General features: G+C 41.5%; 1 protein-coding gene across 1 annotated transcript in view; it reads left to right on the forward strand.

Annotated features, from left to right (window-relative positions):
* The window catches only part of LOC141994926 (uncharacterized), a 151,488-nt gene that overhangs the window by 97,340 nt on the left and 31,470 nt on the right, over positions 1-22,678 (forward strand). The window contains exons 42-52 of the mRNA XM_074965451.1: positions 170-247; positions 3,068-3,424; positions 4,027-4,383; positions 5,494-5,844; positions 7,717-7,848; positions 9,111-9,260; positions 10,084-10,200; positions 17,619-17,792; positions 18,557-18,764; positions 19,800-19,966; positions 22,051-22,163. Coding sequence (XP_074821552.1) covers positions 170-247; positions 3,068-3,424; positions 4,027-4,383; positions 5,494-5,844; positions 7,717-7,848; positions 9,111-9,260; positions 10,084-10,200; positions 17,619-17,792; positions 18,557-18,764; positions 19,800-19,966; positions 22,051-22,163 — 2,204 coding nt within the window. The remainder of the gene's footprint in view (positions 1-169; positions 248-3,067; positions 3,425-4,026; positions 4,384-5,493; positions 5,845-7,716; positions 7,849-9,110; positions 9,261-10,083; positions 10,201-17,618; positions 17,793-18,556; positions 18,765-19,799; positions 19,967-22,050; positions 22,164-22,678) is intronic.

The raw sequence follows: 22,678 nt of genomic DNA on the forward strand, positions 1-22,678 counted from the left end.
ATCTACTTGAGCCAGACCTATCGTTCTTAACTTAGGCTGATATTTTTATGTCTCCTTATTCTTTCTCCTAAAAAGCAATTTCTTAACTTACTCATTTGACCATCTGCTCAGTATTTAGCCTGATTTACTCTTATTTTTTGATTAATATATTATGCTGATATGCCTGCAGGTCAATTGCAATGGAAAATCTACCACTAATCAGCTTTCTGGTCATTGCAGTGGAGAGGTTGCAAGCCGTTTATTTGAGGTACAAGTTTTGTTCTCAGAACTCTGCCACCAACAATGTACTGTTTTAAGGCCTAGTTCCCATAGAGTAAGTATTGGAGGTTGTTGTAGGGACAGAAATGGGTCTGAGTTAACAAGAGGTTTTGTACACACTTTCAAGTATCTTCACTCCTTTAATAGCATATGGGACATGCAGGTCAAAGCACTTGTTAAACAAACACTGGACATGCACATGTCAATGCTCAGTCTTGCCACAGCTGGATGGGAGATTTATTCTGAGTTAGAAGCATCAACACAATTTATATTCCAGTAGTATACATTTGCATCCTTGGTACATCCATACACACCTAGTTTAAAGCCGATAGCGGGGACAAGGGGTTTACAGACCAGACAGGTGCAGTTTCAAAGGTGATATCTGAGCATCATTCAACAGACAAGTTGCATTATTTAAAATCAAAACTCAATGCAAGTGGTCATGCCTGGAAAAAAGTCCAGTGGCATTATAAAACATAGGGAGCATGCAAAAGCAAAAGAGTCTCATGGATGTTACTGGATGAAGTCCAAAAAACCAACCGTTTCTGTAAACTAGAAGTGAAAAGGAATAAAAACTACTTCAACATGAGCAGAGCTCTTCTGTTATTGAACAACCTACCTGCAATTAATTGGACCTAGGAGCAAAAGTGGGGGGAGTGAAAGAGAAAATACAGATTGGTGAACTTACTGATTGTATTGGTCCAATAAAGAGTCTGTGTCTTTGTCAAATCACAAGATGATAAACCTTAAAAACATATCAGTTTGTTACCCATTTTACCTTTCCCCACTTCTATTCTGAGCTGGATTGGAATCAGTAATTCCCCCCCCCCCCCCAAGCAGTGGCACTTGGACCAATGATAAAAGAGAAGGTTTTAAGCCTCATGTAAGAGGACTCATCTCATTGTTTGGATTACCCCAAATTCCCTGTTCATCCCTTTTTATGCCATGAACATTTCTGAAAAAGGCAAAGAACCTAATGAAACTGATTGTGGTGTGAACTGCCCTTCAGGGTTATCTAACACTGCTCTTCATCCTCTTCCCACCCCACAGAGAAGGCACATGACAGAAGGAGAGCTATCCTAGAAAGAGGCTGTAATAGCTCAAGAGAGCCAAATGTGCATGTGTAAAGTCCTGTAACTAGATTTCCAGCAGTGTTATTCAGATAAGAAACCTCTGCCATTCTGAGCAGGGCAGGAGATTCAAAGGAAGGTTCTCTTTCATTGACACTACCACTTAGCTGGCTTATCAACACATTGACATTATCACTCCCTGGTAATAGTGCTGTGGCTACAGTGATCTCCCAAAAGGTAGCAGAGAGAAGCTTTTGGTGTACTAGGAAAGGAATTAGGGCAAGAGAGAGGGAGTGTGTCTGAGGATCTATACAACATTGAAACTGATCAGATGAAAAAGCTGCTAACGGCTGTGCTGAAAGAATGCCTGGTGTTCCAGCCCTGGTCTCAGTCACACAGAGGCATTCAGTCCTTTCATTCTGTTGTCTTTCTCAGCAGAAATGAAAATTTGCACAATTACAGTGCATTGCCCTTACATCATGCACGATGGAGCAATCAGAACACAAGTTACAGTTTAAGTTCATGGCATAACACGTGGTTGCAGCAGAGGTGTATAGTCATATGATTATGCCAGTAAGCAATATACATTAGCAAAGATTTATTTTTATTTTGTGTCCTAGCCTTTTCACCTGTTAGCTATCCCCCTCCCCCACACATCCACACCCCTAATGTGATTGCTCTGAAAATGAAGTTTTACATTTGGTCACTTAGGGATGGTTAGCAATTAGATGCTAAAGCCAAAGACCCACAGAGGGAGACTGTTTATGGCTCTCCCTCCAAATCAGCATGTAAGTTTTTTAGATTACATAAATTCAAGGGTTGCAGAAATAGGTCTATTTTTTAAAAAAAGCAAAACTGAAAGAGACCTTTTAGTTACTGAATCTTTGAATAGCCATGATGACGTATTGTAACTGGGCTGGGGTTTGACAAATCATGTATTTGTTGTTTGACGATAGCAGTTATTAGTTTAGACCAGTTATTTCAATGGTGGCAGCAAGTTCAAAGAGACAGATACCAAATATCCCAAGGTTTTTCATCTGAACTCATTAGCCAAGATGAACAGAGTTGCAATTGTTCTGCTCCCGATATAGCTGTGTTGCCAGTGCAATTCACAGCATTTTAATTTTCTCCTACAAACTCTATTTTTTTTCCCCCTATTTGGTAGTTTGCTTGGGAAGACACCTGCAAGATTCGAACTGTTTTGGAAAGATGTTCCTTATATTCTAACACTTTCTGAACATCTAATTAAAAATATGCTTACAGCAAGCAACTCGTACAGGTTATTAAAGTTGGCATGAGAAAGGGAGAGATGCCTGTGGCTAACAGAGGCTCCCACTGATGCTCTATAGGGCACAACAGACAAATATACTTAATTCTAACCTCACTTCTGTGCATCTAATCCCCACTAACACTGGGCAAATTCTCACTGAAGTCAATGGGAAACTGACCCTGTTTGAGGTCAGAATTCAGCCGGTTGGTTGCAGCTAGCCATATCAAGCTCCCCAAATTGCTAGAGCTAACTCCAGTCTGATTTTATTAGTATTATGAAGAAAGTGAGGGGAAAACTCAGTATAAAGACTCTGGGCCAGATTCTCCACTTGTGTAGTCATTTATATCTGTGCAAAGTGGGTATGAAATGCTCCCAGATGAGAATTCTTCACTCACACAAGGGCCCTTTTAAAACAACATGCAGTGTAACATGGCAACAAAATCGGCACTACAGTTCTTCTCTATTTTAGATGCCAGCAAGAGTTTCACTTAATGGGTCAGTGTTCACCAGCAACTCTACGGCCAACTTCATTGGACATGTTTCTTCCAATGATGCCTTCATCCACTTGCACCTCCATGCCACCGGTGGCCTCCAGCACAGAGTGGAGATTGGCTTCAAGCATTCCTTGCCTCAGCTTCAGTCTCTGGGCATAGCCAAAGAGAACCAACTGAAAGTGTCAGCAGTAAGAGGAGACAAGTATAAGGGCCTGCTGGATATTGTCCTTGGACAGTGCACTTTCAAAGCAGATGGAGAAGTGAGAGCGGCAAGCAATGAAGCAGATACAGAATGGACAGTTACTCTGATGAATACGTGTGTCATCCTTCAGGTAATTATCCAATCTGCTTTTCTATAAAGTGTTCTAGCCTTTATGTTTCAAGTTTTGAGTGGGCACAGAGAACTACCTCCATATTTAACACCCTCGGCCACTCTTACTCCTGGAGTAAGAAGCTACTCAATGGCAGGGTGGCAGAATCTTGCCCTGGAGGTGCGGGAGACAGGGTTGGTTATCAAATGTGTTCTGCAGTAGCAGCAAGTTAGTGTTTGCAGATGTTTTAAAGTTGAGAGCTTGGAGTAATACAGTGACCGATGTTACTGTCATTGCCATAAAATAATGTTTAATCCCAATTTTGTAATTAAAAGAACTCCTTCCTCCTAGACTCTAATAAAATCATATCCTTTCTGTCTAGGATTAGGATTTTGGAAATTTACTTTTCCTCGCCAGTATTTATTAAAGAGTTTTTCTGATCGTATTGTTTATTCCTGAGGCCATTTCCGATTCCTCTGTGGAACAGGCTGCCTTAAATGGTCCCATCCCCAGGCTTGTTGGAAAAATGCCTTGTAATCAGTTAGAATCAGATTAATAGGACAGTTGCTTCTACAAGAATATGTGGCGTATTTGTTTGAAACAACTTTTCTCTTCTGTCACAGAAGGTGGGATTACCTCAGACTCTGGTCACTTGGGGCTCGTTCATTGTGAACACCTGCAATAGTAGCTTAACAATAAACCTCCAGTGCGATGGCAAAACAGCTGATGTGCAAATAGATAGCTCCTGGGGACACAAACACGCTTTCCAAGGAATGTTGAGGCACTCAGTTCCCCAGCTCAGTGACCTAGGGCTGCCTGCCAAAAACACCGTCCTACTTTCTGCAGCTAAAGGATCTACCGTTGAAGGCATTTTGTTGCTACAGGCTGGTGAATGCAAGCTCAAGGCTAGAGGAGATCTACAGACCCAGAATAAAACTGAATGGACATTGGAGACAGAAATGGAATGTCTGCTTCTGCAGGTAGACCGGGTGGCTTTTAAAAGAGATTCTGGATCAATAAAGTGAAGGATTAATGGAGATTTAGCTAGAGTATGCTAAGAGTGGGTTGCACAAGCCTCTCTGTGTTGCTTTGCAAGTAGATCTCAGTCTTCAACTACAGAACTGGACTGAGGCACTGGAAACTGCACAGATATCTGATGTTGACAGATGCCCCCTGCAGAATAGAACTAGATGAAAATTATTGCCCGTTGTCACCATGGCAAGGTTTGAATGCCATGCTACAGTAGAGGTTGTCAAAAGTTTTTGTTTCTTTCAAAAGAGTTCAGTTTTTTTCCATTGAAACCAGAAATTTTGAAATTTTTGGTTTTTTCCTTTGCATCCCCACTGAATGCATTAGAAAGAATGATTCCCAGGGCTTTTAGGGGGTTGTTTCTAATTATTCATTTTTTGCCTTTAATTTTTCCAGCATGAACTTCTTTTAAAAAGGCTATGCGGTGTCAAAAGGAAAAAAGGCAGAAAATCGCGACTGTTCACTGTGTTGCCTTCAGTGACAGAAAGAGGAAAAACTAAAATTCAAAATATTAAAACTTTAAAATATTTTTCCTGAAAACTTTTGAAAAAATATATTCAGTTTTGAACCATGAAAACCATGCAGAAGTGGCTTTGGAATTTCAATTGGTTTTGCAAAATTGTTTTTCCATTTTCCCATTGGGTTGCATAGAATCCCACTTGCAAAAACTTGTTACCTGTTTTTATGCAGGTTAGTGTATTCTCAAAGTTCTAAATGGTTCTGGTCTGAATTAAATAAGGGATGGTCAATAGACTTTCCTAGACTGAGGAACTAGGTAGTTTGAGTTTTTGTAATTTAAAGACTTTATACTATCTGTAAAGAAGTTGTAAATTCTAGGGGCCAAACCCCAAAGTCCTTTTTCAGTCTTTACTCAGACAAAACTCCCACTTCAATGGCTGCAGTGGCAGTTTTGCCTGAGTAAATGGCTTCATAAAGACTTCAGGCTTTGTCTCTGAATTTTTTAATGTGACCATCTCCTGTCCCATGAGCTGATGGGGAAAAAAGTAAATATGAGTCTCATTGTGGATTTATAATCCAAAAGGATATTTGTCTCTTGATAGGATCTCAATATCCCGGTTCAGTCACAGCTCATCGGATCTATTCAGAGGGATGGCTGCCAAGCAGAACTTCTCTGTACCCTCAAAACAGATGGCAAGTCTGCCCATCTGAAAGTGAGAACAGAGTGCCAGCCAAAGGTCATAGTGGAAATTGAATTCAGGCATGAACTGCCTCAGCTGAAGGAAATACCAGGAGAAAACAAGTTGTCCATCATGGCAGGAAAAGAGTTAAAATATAGTATTGACATAGACTTGAAATCAGGCACTTGTGAACTTCAAGCCAATGGGGACCTTCAAGTGGAAAACAAACTTCAGTGGAAAATGCTTATGGAGAACAAATGCAAAACAATGCAGGTACTTCCTGGCATAAAAAGGATGAAGTAAGATAACTGCTTTTACTTGTTACTAGCTGCAGCTAGTTCTAACACAGGGCTGAGTGCTGTTCCTATTGAAGTCGATGGAGGATTAGCTAACGATGTCAGTGGGAGCAGAGCCAGGACTTTGCTATACAGAAATTTAGAGATGTTAATGTAACAAAAATGAATCCTGTAGGGACTCCACACTCCTTTCTAAGTTTAAAGAAGAACCCTTTGTAAAAATAATGTGCCACTCTAGCAGCCAAAAACACAGTAGCAATACTATCATAAGGCACAGGGCCAGATTCTGCCCTGACTTACATCCCAAAGTGAATGGATTTGTATAATTTGGCCATACTGTTTGTGGATATTTACTATAAAATACCTTGGTATTTACTTTGTAAGGGACAACAGTTAAAGCACCTCAGGTGCTGATCTTCAGAAGTACTGAGTATGCACAAAAAGAAAAGGAGGACTTGTGGCACCTTAGAGACTAACAAATTTATTTGAGCATAAGCTTTCATGAGCTAAACTAAGCTCATGAAAGCTTAAGCTCAAGTAAATTTGTTAGTCTCTAAGGTGCCACAAGTCTTCCTTTTCTTTTTGCAGATGCAGACTAACACAGCTGCTACTCTGAAACCTGAGTACGCCCAGTGGCTTCAGCTGGAGTTGCGGTTGCTCAGCACTGCTAAAAAGCATGTCCCAGACTGTATACAAAATATCTAAACAACCTGCAGAGACAAAATGTAAATATAACTTTAATCAGATAATATCAAGGTATGGAAATTTTCATGCATCTTTATAGAAAATTGAGATTGCTAATGGACTGATTAAAAAACCTGGTTGCTTAGAAATCACAGACTTGAAAAGTCAACATTTACCAACACTTGCCACATACTGTAGTGTTAGAAATGAGTTAGTTAAAGGGCTGGTTGAAAAACTAAAAAATCCATGGACGTTTTCAGTTTTTTCCCCCAAAATGTTTGTGTTCTGGTTCTGTTTTGAACTGCACTGTGATCTCTTCCCCATCTGTCCGTGGGCACTCCTTCCAAGTGACAGGCCTCTACCTGCATTTTCCCCAGAATAGAACCCATAGCTCACCCCACTTTAGACTGGATCACAAGCTACAACACCCCCTGTGTCATGAACTGTATTTAATCAGATGGCACAGCTATGTTTGGGTCCAACTGTAGAATCCTCTCCAGACGTTTGTGACTAGTATGAAATGCAGTGACTCAGGACAGCTTCATCAAAAACAAGTATGATTTATTTGTTCATAGAAACTTAGCTAGAAGAGAGAAACAGAGTTAAAACAAATAAACAAAGAATTGCCCCTGACTCCAAGGCAGTCTGCATGGAGGGCTGGCAGGAAAGCAGGCAGTTTTTAAAACCTGGCAGGTGAAGGTGGAAAGTTTTGGAAATACATTATCACTGAATGGGGCGAGATTTACCAGGACACTCTGGCTGCTTTGCACCACTGCCATGCAAAGCAGCCATAAACTTGGCTTCACTGAATTTATGGCTGCATTATGTCACCAGAACAATGCAAAGTACAACACTGAATCTGACATATAGTAGTCAAGAAAGGCTTCCACATTATCTTGTGCCCTATTTATGCTATACCACATATTAAAATATAAGCAAACATTTTAAAATAGGCAGGAGGAAGAAGCAATGTATATTCTTTCTTTACTATTTATAAAAGGTTTCTGATATTTACCATGCACTATACAATCATGGTGTCTGATTTACTAGTCTTCCAGCCAGATGCCACACAGTCCACTTATTAAGGGGAAAAAAAAGTTACATAAACTTAAAAGATGTTACAGCAAGTCATTTTCAAGCAGATTGTTTATTTTATTTATTGCAGCAGCTTGGAACACCAATAAAAATTGATGGATCAGGCTACATCATGATAGATAGAATGAACCTAGATTCACAAATGCTAATAATTGTCGATGAAAGTACATTACAGGGCCTTCTTATACTAAAAGCCACTAACGTAAGTATTATGCTGATTATTGGAATGAGTGTGGGGTGAAGTGTGACTCATACTTGCAAACTGCTATTTTATTACTAGGAAAAACAGGTAGGGAAACTGCAATTTTGTCTTTTAACAATTGTTAAGTAATGGACAAATATATAGTTTAAGGCAACATTAAAGTCCAGAATGTGATTTAGGTAATTGAAGAGTTGGCTGCTATAATGTACAGTAACTCAAATGCTACGAATAACATAATACAGCCCACCTCAAGTTTCTTAATTACTTGCTTATGTTCCTTGAAGATTTGTTTGTTTTTATACTGTACTATTATGGCTTTTATTATATTTGGACAGTAAATACCATGCTCAATACAACAAAAGAGAAGCTAACATCAGACTAGCTGCAATATATCTCCTCCTACTGTAATACCATTTAATAGTCATAAAAGTCTATAGCAGTGTACATAATAGAAGAAGTAAAAGGTTTCTGATTAATAAAGTGAACTCTGTGTTTAACAGTGCAACTTCATAGGGCAGTGGCTAGTTCAATCATCTTCTATTTCTTTCTTCAATGACACAATAAAAGTATGGCAGTTACAGCTTGCCTTCCTTTTGCCAGTTGGCTTTTCTTGTTGTCAGATATTACTAGATTAATAGATTCATAGATACTAAGGTCAGAAGGGACCATTATGATCATCTAGTCCGACCTCCTGCACAACGCAGGCCACAGAATCTCACCCATCCACTCCTGTGAAAAACCTCTTACCTATGTCTGAACTATTGAAGTCCTCAAATCATGGTTTAAAGACTTCAAGGTGCAGAGAATCCTCCAGCAAGTGACCCGTGCCCCATGCTACAGAGGAAGGCGAAAAACCTCCAGGGCCTCTTCCAATCTGCCCTGGAGGAAAATTCCCCCAAATATGGCGATCAGCTAACTCCTGAGCATATGGGCAAGATTCACCAGCCAGATACCCAGGAAAGAATTTTCTGTAGTAACTCAGATCCCACCCCATCTAACATCCCATCAAAGGCCATTGGGCCTATTTACCATGAATATTTAAAGATCAATTAATTACCAAAATCATGTTAGATAGAAGAGTACAAATACTGTAATGCTATTAACTTCAATACAATTATTTCTAATTTACACCAGATTGTAAGGAGACCTAGACTCACTGGGTTGTCCTTTGAACTGTTTACAAACCACAAGGGCTAGGCTCTTTACACACACTGAGAAGAATATCATATTTTAAACTTTTGTGTGTGTTAAATTGTTAACAGGACAAACAGGAGCTGGATGCCCTGATAACTCATAATATTCAAGGAGCCATTGACCTTGGCATTCCTGCAAGAACATTAGTGGATGTGACTTCAGAAAAAAATGGTGACCTCTATAAAAGATTCATTCAGTTTAGTGTGGATGGCAAACAAGTAAGTGTCTCCACATATCTATTGTCCAGAGTAAAGGTTGGAAACATCGAGCTGATTTGGTTGGTGACCATTATTTTTTCCCCATTTGGAATAGGTGACAGAGGGAGCCTCGTTAGAACTATGGATGATGCATTAAAAGATATACCATGCGCGGGCTCTTTCATGGCCTTACAAGCTACACTTAAAGAAGGCTTGAAAGTCATTGCACCACAGACACATGCCCACTCAAGAATACCATGAGACCATTCACGAGACTCACCCTGTGACTCATCCTGGATATTTATCCATATTCTTAAATAGAAAGTATAACTAATTAAGAGCCTGATCTAAAGCCGATTAAGTCAATGGGAGTCTTTCCATTGAGTATAGTGGGCTTTAAATCAGGCCTAAGGCCCCCAAACCAATGTTCTTTACATTTATGGAAAGATTCTCATTCACTTCAATGAGTGCTGGGTTGGGCCCTAACCTGCTGGGTCACCCAGTCCCCATTTTTTTCAATCTTTCTCTTATAACCATGCATTTGATGTCAGAAATGATCCAGGTTGCCCATCTCCAAAGGCATAGCAAAACTCTTCATTTGTTAAGAGTCTTTTCTTTGTGCAACACCATTACAACACCAACACTATTACATTCCCTCCAGTTTTTAGAAAAACACATATGACAAAACCCACATTCTATTTATAACCTATACAAATGTTATGATATCCATTATGAAATGTTTTCCCTAATGCAGTAGAAATGATAGTTATGATTGGTCACTATGTAGTTTATACTGAAGATGCACTACATACAAGTGATAACATATTTTGTGCTGACAAAACAGATTACAGAAGAATTGAGCTTTATTCGGAAGCTGGACCATGTGTCTATTAACTACAAGCTCACACATAACATAGAGGCGCTGAAGGCACTGAGAATAGAAGACAGGATTGAGTTGCAGGTATGTTGTCCTTTGGTTTGTATGGTAATAGAAGTTGCACACATCCAGACAGTAACTGGCTATGAGGGAAGCAAAAGGAATACAACAGAACTGTAATGGCAAAGAAAGGATTGTAGATGTTACTGTGTGCAGCCGCTACTACATATGAAAAACTAGGAGTCATTATTGCTAGAACATGATGGAATGCTTCTCCATCTTGATGTACTGCTCTTGTTCTCTCCTTCTTCTGTTTTTATTACCGTATTATCCCTTCTGGAGGAAACAACAACACTGGAGATTTCAGAGCAGCTGTACAATACGGCTTTATTTAATGTCCCAGTTCAACAAAGTTAAATTAGCATGAGTAGCAATTTGGTACCACAGACAAATAGGCCCCAGGAGCTGCAGGTAGCATAGATTGTTTCCAACATTTTAGCTGCTTAATCTTATGCTTGGTAACTTCTTGGCTTTTTTCTGCCTCCACATTAAAGCATCTGAGCTGATCTCTTTCCCTCCATCCCACCAACTCATCTTCCCTTCCTATTTCCATAACCACTCCCAGGCTACTGTTCCTTCCTTAGTTTCTGTCCCAGCCAGCTGCCGTGCTGCTCTTGAGAACCTTCCCTGCCTTTAATCCATCTGTCCTAGAGAACAGCTATTGTTCCTGTCCTCCAAAACCTAATTTTGAGCCTTCTGCTATTTCCCACACTTGGGCACTACCTCATGAGCATACATGTTGTAGTCCCAGCACTGATCACAAAGTTATCAAAGTGCAAAGTGCAAAGTTTTAACAGTTATTTGTTGTACCAGTTGTGACATTTAATGTACTAGGACATTTGTTGTCTGTATACAAATATACCTGGCAGTCTTCAAACCTGCCACCAGTGTGTGACACAAGCCAGTTGACTGCGTGAAAAATGGCCGAACACTTGGGTTTTGCATGTCATGCCATAATGGGCAGATTATAAATCTGTTGTTGCTTCTTTGAGTGCTGTTGCTGTAGGTGCTCCACTTCAGGTCTCAGTGTGTCCCGGCACCGTCAGTTGGAGATTTACGGTAGCAGTGTCGCGCATGCGCGGTAGATATCTCACGGTGCCGTTGGTGCCGCGTCTAGTGTGCACATGACCTGGCCCCTCCAGTTCCTTCTCAACCATCCTTGGCTGAAGACAGAGCTCTGGGGAAGTGTTCACCACTCTTCCCATACCTTAAGAAATAGTAGTTTAAATAGTAAGTGAGTGAGTTAGAAAGTTATCGTTAGTGTTAGTGTTAGTTTTATTTAAAGATTTTTTTTGTTACTTCTTCCGATTTTACCCTCCACGTAGTTTCCCCGCACCGGGGTTGGTTAACCATCAGAGATTTGTGGCTCCCCAGGCTTTAAGTGATGCAGCTCCTGCCGCGAAGCAATGCCCGTTTCTGATGGGCACTCATTGTCTCAGGGAGGCACGTATACCACAAAAATGCACCCACTGTAGCAACCCGAAGGCAAGAGCCTGGCGCGACTGGGATCTCCGCTGGAAGAATAATGCCCAAGGATGACTGGTTTTTCTGCCCTCGACCTCCAAGATGCTTATATCCATATTACCATACGCCCCACTCACAGGAAATTCCTGCGATTCACAGTAGGACATGACCATTTCCAGTACAGAGTATGACCATTCAGCCTGTCCATTGTGTTGTCTTCTCCAAAACTCTAGCAGTAGTAGCGGCACATCTATGCAAACAAGGGATAACGTTTTTCCCATACTTGGACGATTGCCTTCTCAAAGGTTCAACTCAACAAGAAGCACTGGACACAGTCCAGATGATGATCACACTATTCAGGGATCTAGGGCTACAGATAAATAAATGAAAAACTACTCTAATCCCTGTTCAACAACTGGACTTCATCTGGGCACATCTCAACGCCATCAAGGCCAAGGCATCCCTACCTCTGAACAGATTCATAACGCTGACAAACCTCATCTTGGAAATCAGAGTAAGCCCCCAAATTCCAGCTGATACTGTCCGACAACTGTTAGGACACATGGCAGTCACAATGTTTGTGGTACGACATGCAAGACTACCCTATGTGCGGCCTACTGCGCTGTTTGAGCTTGGTATACATACCCAGCAAGCCCAGCCTATACAAACAACTTACAGTACTACCCTGTGTCTTGGACTCTCTACACTGGTGGACAAGACCAGAAAATATATGCCTGGGCATCCCATTCCAACAGGAACCCCCATCAGTAGTAATCATAACGGACGCCTCGCTGATAAACTAGGGAGCCCACATGCATCAACGCATGGCTTAAGGCAAATGGTCTCCTGTGGAGACTCATTTGCACATCAGTTTACTAGAGTTATGTGTGGTATGCAATGCCTGCAGACATTTTCTACCACATGTAAGGAATGAAATAATCTGCATAATAACCAACAACACTGCCTGTATCAGTCATCAAGGTGGTGCTCAATCACACTCACTATGCATCGAAGCCATGAAACTGTGGACCTGGTGCATACACCATAACATAAACATTTCTGCCTCCTACCTTCCCAGCTGTCAGAATTTGATGGTGGACATACTGAGCAGGTACTTCTCTCTGGACTACGAATGGGAAATGAACAGGGGAGTCCTGTAATCCATATTTCATCGATGGGGCACTCCCCTTATTGACTTGTTCACATCCCCAACAAACCACAAATGTGCAATGTTCTGCTCGATAGCAGGAACGAGACCATGATCACTGGGGGACGCCTTCCTTATCACATGGGATGCACAACTCATGTATGCATTCCCCCCCGATTCCCTAATTTCATGTGTGATACATGTGATATGTATAGACAAGGTCATCCTGATAGTCCCGACGTGACCCAAAGAAGCATGGTACCCTTACCTGCTGTGCATGGCGATATGCGCCCCTTGAGCTTTCCCTTACCGCTTGGACCTGCTGTCCCTGGACAACAGTCACACTCTTCACCCGAATCCAGAGAAACTTCATCTACAAGCATGACTCCTGCATGGTTCCATCATGGCGAATTAGCCTGCTCGGAACAAGTCAAACACATATTACTAAACAGGAAAGTGAACACGCATAATACTTACTTTCAAAAATGGAAGAGATTCTCTTCCTGGTGTCAAGAAAAACACTTGGTGGTCTCCACTACACCATTACCTACTGGAGCGGAAATGCTCAGGTTTAGCAATGAGCTCGATCAAAGTCCATCTTGCGGCCATTACAGCATTCCATCATGAGAATGACAGGACCTCGATCTTCGCACACCCCATTACTAAACACATCCTTGCGGGGCTCCAGAACATTTACCCAGAGGTTCGCCAACCTACTCCAGCCTGGGACCTCAGTCTGATATTGAAATGCCTTACCAGGCCACCATTTGAACCACTAGTCACCTGTTCCCTCCTCATCTGTCCATGAAAGTAGCCTCGTTGGTCGCTATTACTTCTGCCAGATGTATAAGTGAGATAGGGGCTCTCATCGCCGAGCCTCCCTATACATTATTCTTCAAAGACAAGGTCATGCTACGACCACACCCAAAACTTCTACCAAAGATCACATCATCCTTTCATATGAATCAACCAATCCACCTTCCCACATTCTATCCTAAGACTCATGGGACTCCAACAGTGACCACTTTGCATACATTGGACATTAGGTGTGCATTAGTTTTTTACTTGGAAAAAACCAAACCTTTCCAAAAATCTCCCAGACTTTTTGTTTCTACTACCAAGCATTCCATTTTAAAACATGCCCAGCATTCCACTCAGAGACTGTCAAAATGGATCTCCACATGCATTCAACAATACTATCGTATTCGAAACACCGACCAGCCTGCACACATCCGAGCTCATTCTACATGCTCAGTTTCAACCTTGTTAGTGTTCCTAAACAATGTTCCAATATTAGAGATTTGCAGGGTGGCCTCTGTCCACACATTCACTGAGCACTATGCAATTACTGAAGACTTCTGGGCTAACACCATAGTTGGCTTAACCATACTTACCTTTAAGACTCAAATGAACCTGAAGTCCCTCCTTGCCTTCTATGGGGCACTGCTCTACAGTCACCTGAAATGGAGCACCCATAAGGACAGCACGCGAAGAAGAGAAGGTTCCTCACCTTGTGCAGTAACTGAGGTTCTTCGAGATGTGTGTCCCTGTGGGTCCTCCACTACTCACCCTCCTCCCCTTTACTTCTGAGTTCTCAGTAAGGACTCTGCGGTAGAGAAGGAACTGAAGGGATTGGGTTGTGTGCGTGCTAGAATGCAGCACCAACGGCACCACGAGACACCTACTGCGCACGTGCGGACACTGCTACTGTAAATCTCCGATAGACGGCGGCGGGATGCACCGACACCTGAAGTGGAGCACCCATAGGGACATGCATCTCGAAGAACCTCAGTTACTGCACAAGGTGAGGAACCTTCTCTTTCTCACCATATGAATTAAATAAACCAGGATTCTTGTGGGATGAGATTTTCCAGAGGGCAGGGATGGTTTCAGGCTGCTTCCAGTTCAGTCAAGTTAGGTTGCCTGCCCCCCACCTCTTAACCAAAAAACAATTAATTTAGGCTGGCCCTACCCTATCTGCAGAGCTCCACTGCTGCTCCAGCAGCTCTGGGCCTCTGCTCTTTGCTTCCAAATCTCAGAAACGAGGAGCCCAGAAGCTGACCTTGCTCCCCAGGAGGGAAAGGGGAAAGTCCCAAGGGAGTAGGCTGGTCCAATATACTTTCCACAGGCGGCAAAGGAGGCTTCTAGCTTGTTGAGAGTCCAGCTGCTCAGGGTCTGCTCCACTTTCCTTTTCATAGAATCACAGAAATGTGGAGCTAGAAGGGACCTCGGGAGGTCATGTAGTCCAGCCCCTTGCTCTGAGGCAGGAGCAAGCAAACCTAGGCCATCCGTGACAGGTGTTTGTCCAACCTGTTCTTAACCTCCACAACCTCCCTTGGAGGCCTATTCCAGAGCTTAACTACCCTTATAGTTGGAAAGATTTTCCCAATATCTAACCTAAATCTCCCTTGCTGCACATGAAGCCCATTATTTCTTGCCCAGCCTTCAGTGGACATGGAGAACAATTGATCCCAGTCCTCTTTATAACAGCCCTTAAGATATTGGAAGACTGTTATCTGATCTCTCCTCAGTCTTCTTTCTGAAGTCTAAACATGCCCAGGTTTTTTAACCTTTTCTCACAGGTCAAGTTTTGTAAAGCTTTTATCATTTTGGTTGCTCTCCTATGGACTCTCCCCAACTTGCCCACATCTTTCCTAAAATGTGGTGCCCAGAACTGGATACAGTACTCCAGGTGAGGCCTCACCAGTACTGAGTAGAAGAAGACAATTTCCTCCTGTGTCTTACATACAACACTCCTGTCCATACACCCCAGAATGATGTTTGACTTTTTTGCCACTGCATCACATTGTTGACTCATATTCAATTTGTGATCCATTACAACACCCAGATCCCTTTTCAGCAGTACTTCCGCCTACTCAGTTATTCCTCATTTGGCAGTTGTGCATCTGATGTTTCCTTCCTCAGTGAAGCACTTTTCACTTGTCTTTATTTTCTCCCTTTCTGTCTTGTGAAAAACTGAAGCAGCCTGCCCTGCTTCCTCTTTTAAAACTGTCAGCATTTAGGTTTTCTCCCTCACATGCCCCTCACCTGCTGCTGCTGCTCCTGTGCAAGCCATCTGAGATAATGGTGAAGCTCTGCTCCAAAGCATCATGTACCGCCCCATGCAGCACACTGACGAGGTGTGACCACATAGTCCCCAGGATCTCAACATGCCGTGAGCCACTTCAGAAATGCGATATATAGAATTGGACCGGGTTTTATTCATATGGTTTTGGGCTCTTTGGTTTCAACAATATGTCGCTGAAATGGCCTAATGAAATTAAACACTTGAGAACCTTTGTGAGATAGAGACCCGTGAGATGGCACCAGCTGCCGATTAACACCATAGCTGCGTGGAAGAGGTTAGGGTAAAAGCTTACAAATAAATGCCTGGGTTAAATTGCAGAGATAGAAAAAAATGTGTGGCTTTCCAAATATCTCTAACTACTCTTCTGCAATAAAGCGGCCCGAGGGGAGGAGGGCATGCTACATACATACTTGGGAAATGTGGCTTTGAAGCTTGAAATTTATTTGCAGAGCACCAGGTTCCCTCAGGGGGTTTGGAAGTAAACGGCAAGAACCACACGCCCTGTTTATGGGATAGGAAGCAGAAGCTGAAAACAGTTTAACGCTTCCTCCCAATAGTACCTCGATCATCGCAGACACCCAATAAAAGTTTGTCTGGTACTACTGGCTTTTTAACCTAGACAGACAAATAAAAGGTATGCTGTTCACTTATAGTATGCTACAACTCTGGAAAATAGAATTCAATGTTTTGTTTGTAAACATCACACCGTATGCTTTTTAAAAATTCATAATGTACTAATTAATAAGCAATAATTGCAATTAGCTGTCCTGGCCTCACTATGGTAATACGCTTCTATTTAGTAATATGACACGTACATAATGCCTTTCCCCTCAAAGCCCATCACCCATTATACACAAGGATCCATCTCCAAATTAAGGCCACCTCTGGGTTGAAACACAACAACTTGTTTAACAGCATGTAGCAATGCGGCATTTTAGGATGGGAAGGAGAACAGCTGATGGAATTGAAAATGCAGGAGAAATTTATTTCCTTATTTATTTTTTAAAATTTCTTTCACACTGTAGGTCTCTGGGCACATGCACAGACATTTGCAAAACAATACAGAAATGTGTGGATAAACGTCAATGCACGGTTTCAATGCTGATTCTATTAATTAAGCTGAAAGGAACAAGGGAAATGAAGGGGCCACCTCAGGCAAGACTGGTTTTGCCTTACACCCTGAGATTTGGGCTCTGTCAGGGAGAAAGTGAATTCCAGAGCCAAGGGCCCTCCACTACACCAGCACCCGGGCAATCAGTGACTAAGAATAAGGATGTGTTAGCTGAATTCCCCTGTTGTGTTGATGCACAAGGAGAGGGGCAAACGCTTAAGTAGCAGGGCCCCAAACCTGCAAGGGCTTTATAAATCAATGTCAACACTACCTTGAATTGCACCTGAGAGCAACAGAGAGCTAGTGCAGAGTAACAGGGCACCATGTGTTTAACAACATTGAACAGAAAAACAAGGGGAGAAGAAACAAACCGTCTGGAGATGATGGAGGCTGGGAACACTAAAATAACCAGAATGTAATTACCCAGATTGGAATTTCATGCTAAACACCAAAGTTAACTTTCCCTTTCTAAAAGTGTCATGTGATCCTTAATGACCCTCAAGCTCCTGGGACTTCTCTTTTACACCTCGTCTCAAAGATGCATCCTGAACTGAAAAGGGAATCCTGACTAATGAGAGCTCTAACTTTTGTAATCTCACCCTTTTTCATATCATTGATATTATCATGCACAGGCTGCCATTGACCTGAAAGATATCAAGAGTTTCAGTATCCAAACACTCTATGGTTCTTGCCTGATGGTTCTGGGAGGACAAATCCAAAAGACTGAGGCAAGAACTGACTTGACTGGGAATTTCCAGCACAATTGGCCATGGCTGATACAACTTGGAGTCTCAGCATCGATTCAGGTATTTTTCATTTTAAAATAGTTTGATGAATTATTATTTATTATTTGTAATCCAGTAGTACCAAGAAGCTCCAGTCATGGACCAGAACCTTGCTGTGCTAGGCACTGTGCACCCACAGAATGTAAAGATGGGATCTGCCCCCAAAAGTTTACAATCTAAGTAAAGCCAAAATATAAGCCTTAAGGATGAATTTGCTGGTTTGTGAACCAGTCTATTCCATTTTTGATCTTTGATAGTATAGAGCATGTGATGATCAGGCATTTAAAATGCTATGCAAGTCCTGAAGAGAGAGATTTTCAGAGCATTGCATTGCTCAGTGAGACACAGTTCCCATGATTTTAATGGGAATGTGTACTTTACTGGGAAATATTTCCTTAAATGTCCCCTCATGGAATTAAGAGAAAAATCCTCCTGTCTTCTAAACTGTGTGTGTGCACACATCAATGGTTTATTGTATAATCTTAGATATATTTTCATCTTTTTATGGGATAAGGTGTAACTTAAGCAATATGTGACATAAAATTGATTCCTACAATTGATTAAACTCAAGTTAAATTGCAGTTCATTCCAATGGATCTATTTGATACTAGAAATGTTAATAGATAACGAATGAATGGGTTAAAGCTCTGCTATTTATGGGTCGATTTTAGTAACAATTGTAGATAAAAGTAACTTTTCCTTCTGCTGTCCTTCTCTGAAAAGGAACAGGCCAGGATATTGTCTTTGAATGTCTGTTTTCAGTACATATACATATCTTTTATCAGATGGTTGTGTCCCTTCAAATATTAAATTCCACTCAAGAGAGACGTGTGCAAATTATGACTGGACGAACATCAGTCACATACACAGTTAACTCTCGTTACATTGGCCAGCAAATGGAAATTTTCTGTCAAAGTGTACATAACAGTGAGGCACTACTGACATTTGGCTACCCTAAGGCGACCAATCTGACTCTTGTGTTACAGAAACTAGGTAGGATGCTGGTTTTTTTGTAGTCTTTTTATGCAACAGGACTTTGTGTTCGTTACTACTTTTTGTGTAATTCTTTGCAAGTTGATTCGCTGTGTGCCACCGATACTGTCTAAAAAGTCACAGTATTTCCTTTCTCCAATAAAAATGGTAGCACTTAAAAATGTGTATGGCATGAGATGAGTTAAATCTATTATTTTTTGTATTCCAGTTGAGGTCAGGGCCCCATTGTGCTAGATGCTGTACAAATACAGTGCAAAACACCAGTCTCTACCCCAAGAGCTCACAATTGAATTAGACAAGATTGATAAAGTGTGGGAGAAAGGTTAGCATTATTGCCGTGTTATAGATGGGGAAATGAGGGGCACCAAGGGAAAATAACTTGCCAAGGTCGCACCGAGAATCTGTGGCAGCGCTGGGCATTGAACCCACATCTCCTGAGTCCCAGGTCAGAGCCCTAACCCCAAGAGGGCACTCACTCTACCACAAATTGCTTCAGGTATAATTTTGTCTTCAGCTTCCAACCAGCTTTTACAGGCTATTTTAGCTACCTATGCTGAAACAATTCAGCAGTTCTGGTATCATTAAACAAAAGAACAAAAAATTTCATTTGAAATATTATGATAATCTCTATTTGTAATAGAGGGGAGCATGTGACCTCAAAACAGGTCTTATTTGCCAAAGGAAACTATGCCAGTATGCTGGGTGCTATAAAAACCATGTGTATTGACTGACAATAAAGCCCTGATCTTGCAAAGCACATTGACTCCTATGAGACCACTCGCATACTTAAGATTGTGTATAACTTTTAAGTGCTTTGCTAGATCCTGGCTTAATATATACAAATGCAATTAAAGAACCCAGTTTTTGGGCTCAGCAAACCCAAGACCACAGCCCATGCCATTCTAGAGTGTCTGATGTTTTATGGCTTTACTCGAAAGGTGTATTCACTGGCACTTTTGGTTTTGTATAAGCCTGCACTGAATGGGATGGAGCCCATTAAAATGGCATGATTAATGTTATGTTCCTTGCTTTTAGCAAACAAAGCCAAGACGACCTTTGACATTCAATATGATGACAAATATGTAACTCTGAATATGGATGCTGTTACTGACTTTGAATTGTATGATACATTTGAACTGATGGCAGAGGTAAAACATTCAATAACTGTTCTCAAGCATCTGGGACTTCCCTTCATGACTAAGGTAATAAAACATAGATAGATAGCTTTGTGTGCTTTGTTTAGAGGAGTGTATTGAGTTACCATGGATAATAATTTTAATTTTAGTTACACTGGCATGAATCCATTGTAACATCAGTGGCAGTACTCCAGATTTAGAATGGGGTAGGTGAGAGCAGGTCTTGGCTCAGCATATCCAAATATTTAATTAATATAAATAAATATCATGCAGAACTAACAGTCCACTTCCAAGTAAATCCAATAGCTAGTAGAAATTTCTGTTCTTACGTGATTAAACATGCACTTCAGAAAGGAGCAGATTTACAATAAGCCATGGTGATCACATTTTCTAATTGAACAGATTCTTAGCAAACCAGAAAGACTTTACTGAAAACAGCTTTTTCACACAACCCTGATATAGAATCACTGTGTTTTGGTTTAAGTCATTCGTAGCTCTTTAGCAGGGACGTTTGACCAGATGCAATGACTGCCGCACGTTTCACTGCCTCTCACCATACTCAAGCAATTTACTATTCAAGTAATATTTTCAAGCTTCCAAGCCACCCACTGGGGTCAGCAAAAAACTGCACACATTCATCTCTTGGGAAGGGTATTGGTTGGAATGTCTCCTCACCTTCTCTTGGGTAACGCATAGAAGTAGTACTAGTAAGCTCCTGATGTAGCCTCCTACCTGAGATGAGATAATGTGTAGCTAGGAGACAGAATGTAGATTAAGGTACATTCTTCTTAAAATAAATATTAGATCCATATTAGATCCTCATTTTGTCAATGTTGAAATTAGTATTAAGTATTTAATGCCAACATCTTACTGAAGAGGACAGGAACTACACTCTTGCTTTTCCCACCTTGAGATCTTTTATTGAAACGTCTTATCCTCTAAAAGTCTCCATGAGAAAAGGAAGAGTGCTGAGACGCTGACTCCTTCAGTGCTTTATGCATGTAGGAAGCATGGGTTAACTCTGAATTACTGAGCACTCCAGTGACGAGCTAAGTGCCCTCAGCTCCTGCTGACTCAGCATACATCACACATGCTGACTTGAGGGTACTCAGTACCATGAGGGACAATTCAGCATCTTGTAGGATCAAGCTCTAAATGCGGTATCTCCCAATAAGTCTATAAGCATGTAAGTCCTATGGATACATTTATGTTAACCGGTGTCCATGGACACAGTATTAACACAGTACAGCTCTGGAGTGCATCGGAGTTTGGTACAAATGAGGTTAAGGGAGTTAAGCCTGCATTGTCTGTTTTAGTATGATTAACTATGATAATCAAGGGATCCAGGTGGAAAATGGGGAGGGGTCTACTTCTAAACCAACCCATTCAGAAATATGTAAGTCAGCATTATAACTGCTAAGGCAGGAAATACCATTTAATATTATTTAAGTCTCCCGATGCTCCTCTATAGCTCAGTTTTAAAGTCACCAGCTATTAAATCATCAAATGTGAGCAGCAGAGCTGATTCAGCAAATACGCTGCTTTGCTAAAGCAGAGACACTTTGTAGAGCTGTCAGTTTCCATAAACTTTTTGTGGAAGACGCAGGTTCAAGTCTCTGCTCTGTCTGATCTGGCATGAAAACATTTGCGCTGAATCAGACAGCAGCAATTTGAACATGGGCTTCCCACCTCCCAAGGCCAGTGCTCTGATCACCCGGCTACATTGAGTGAGACTGACTGACACACACACACTCCTACTTTCATTAAATCATTCAGAAGGTTTGTTCATGGAATGAAAACAAATGTTGAAACCTTGAAAGCTGCCACAAAGCAGAATTGTCATCCACTGGTCAGCTCTTTACTTCTTTGCCCAGCACTTTAAGATACATTAAAGCAACATCATGACTTGGGCAACTCTGAGGAACATTGCAAGGGGCACACAACCCATATAACTTATTGTGAAGAGCTAAAAGACCCTGCATGTTTTACTGTGTGTTGTATAATGGGACATTTTGCATTGGGCTTTGCTTGAGTTAGCAGCTCCAACGCTAGCTTTGTAGAGACTAGAAACTAGCTTTGTACCAGAGAGCCTTATAGTGAGAGACTGCCCTTTACACGTTCTGTTTGCTGTCTTTCTGCTTACCCCCCAGATAGCATTCCTCGAAGTCCTAACTGCAAGTGAAATTGAAGGCTCTATGAAGTTGACCTGTGAACCAAATACAAACCTCTCAGTCACCATCAATGTGAAAAATGAACAGCAAAGGTGAGAGGGTGATTTTGGTAATTGTAAAGTTTGAATTCGGCTGGTGAGATCACAGAAATACATTTAAGGCCTTATTAAATGGCCCAAATACTAATGAAGTGGATAATAAATCCTTAAATAAAATACACAGCCCTAATAAACAGGATGTTAGCTCAGGGAAATGTATGCGGGGCTGAAGAATGGTATCAGTCCCTAATTGCTGGTGATAGGGAAAATTTAGTAGGCATGGTCTGCTGTTCCCCTAGCCTGCTCCAAACACAGGGGCTTGGGAAAGTAGATGCATGTTTTGTGCTGGACTCTTGACCGTCCGCCTCCTCCTCCCACATTTCTATGAAGAAACTGTAGAATCCCTCTGCAAGAAATCTCCACTTCCTTACTTCCCCAGGCAGGAGACAGGCAGCATTTCCATGGAGTTTTGCCACTGTATTCCTTTGGCGGGGACCAGACGACTGAGGCTCTGACCCAGCAAAGTTCTTAAGCCCATGTCTTAACTCTAAGCATGTGTTTTAACTCCC

This window comes from Natator depressus, chromosome 10 (genome assembly GCF_965152275.1).
Source record: "Natator depressus isolate rNatDep1 chromosome 10, rNatDep2.hap1, whole genome shotgun sequence".
Classification (NCBI taxonomy): Eukaryota; Metazoa; Chordata; order Testudines; family Cheloniidae; genus Natator; species Natator depressus.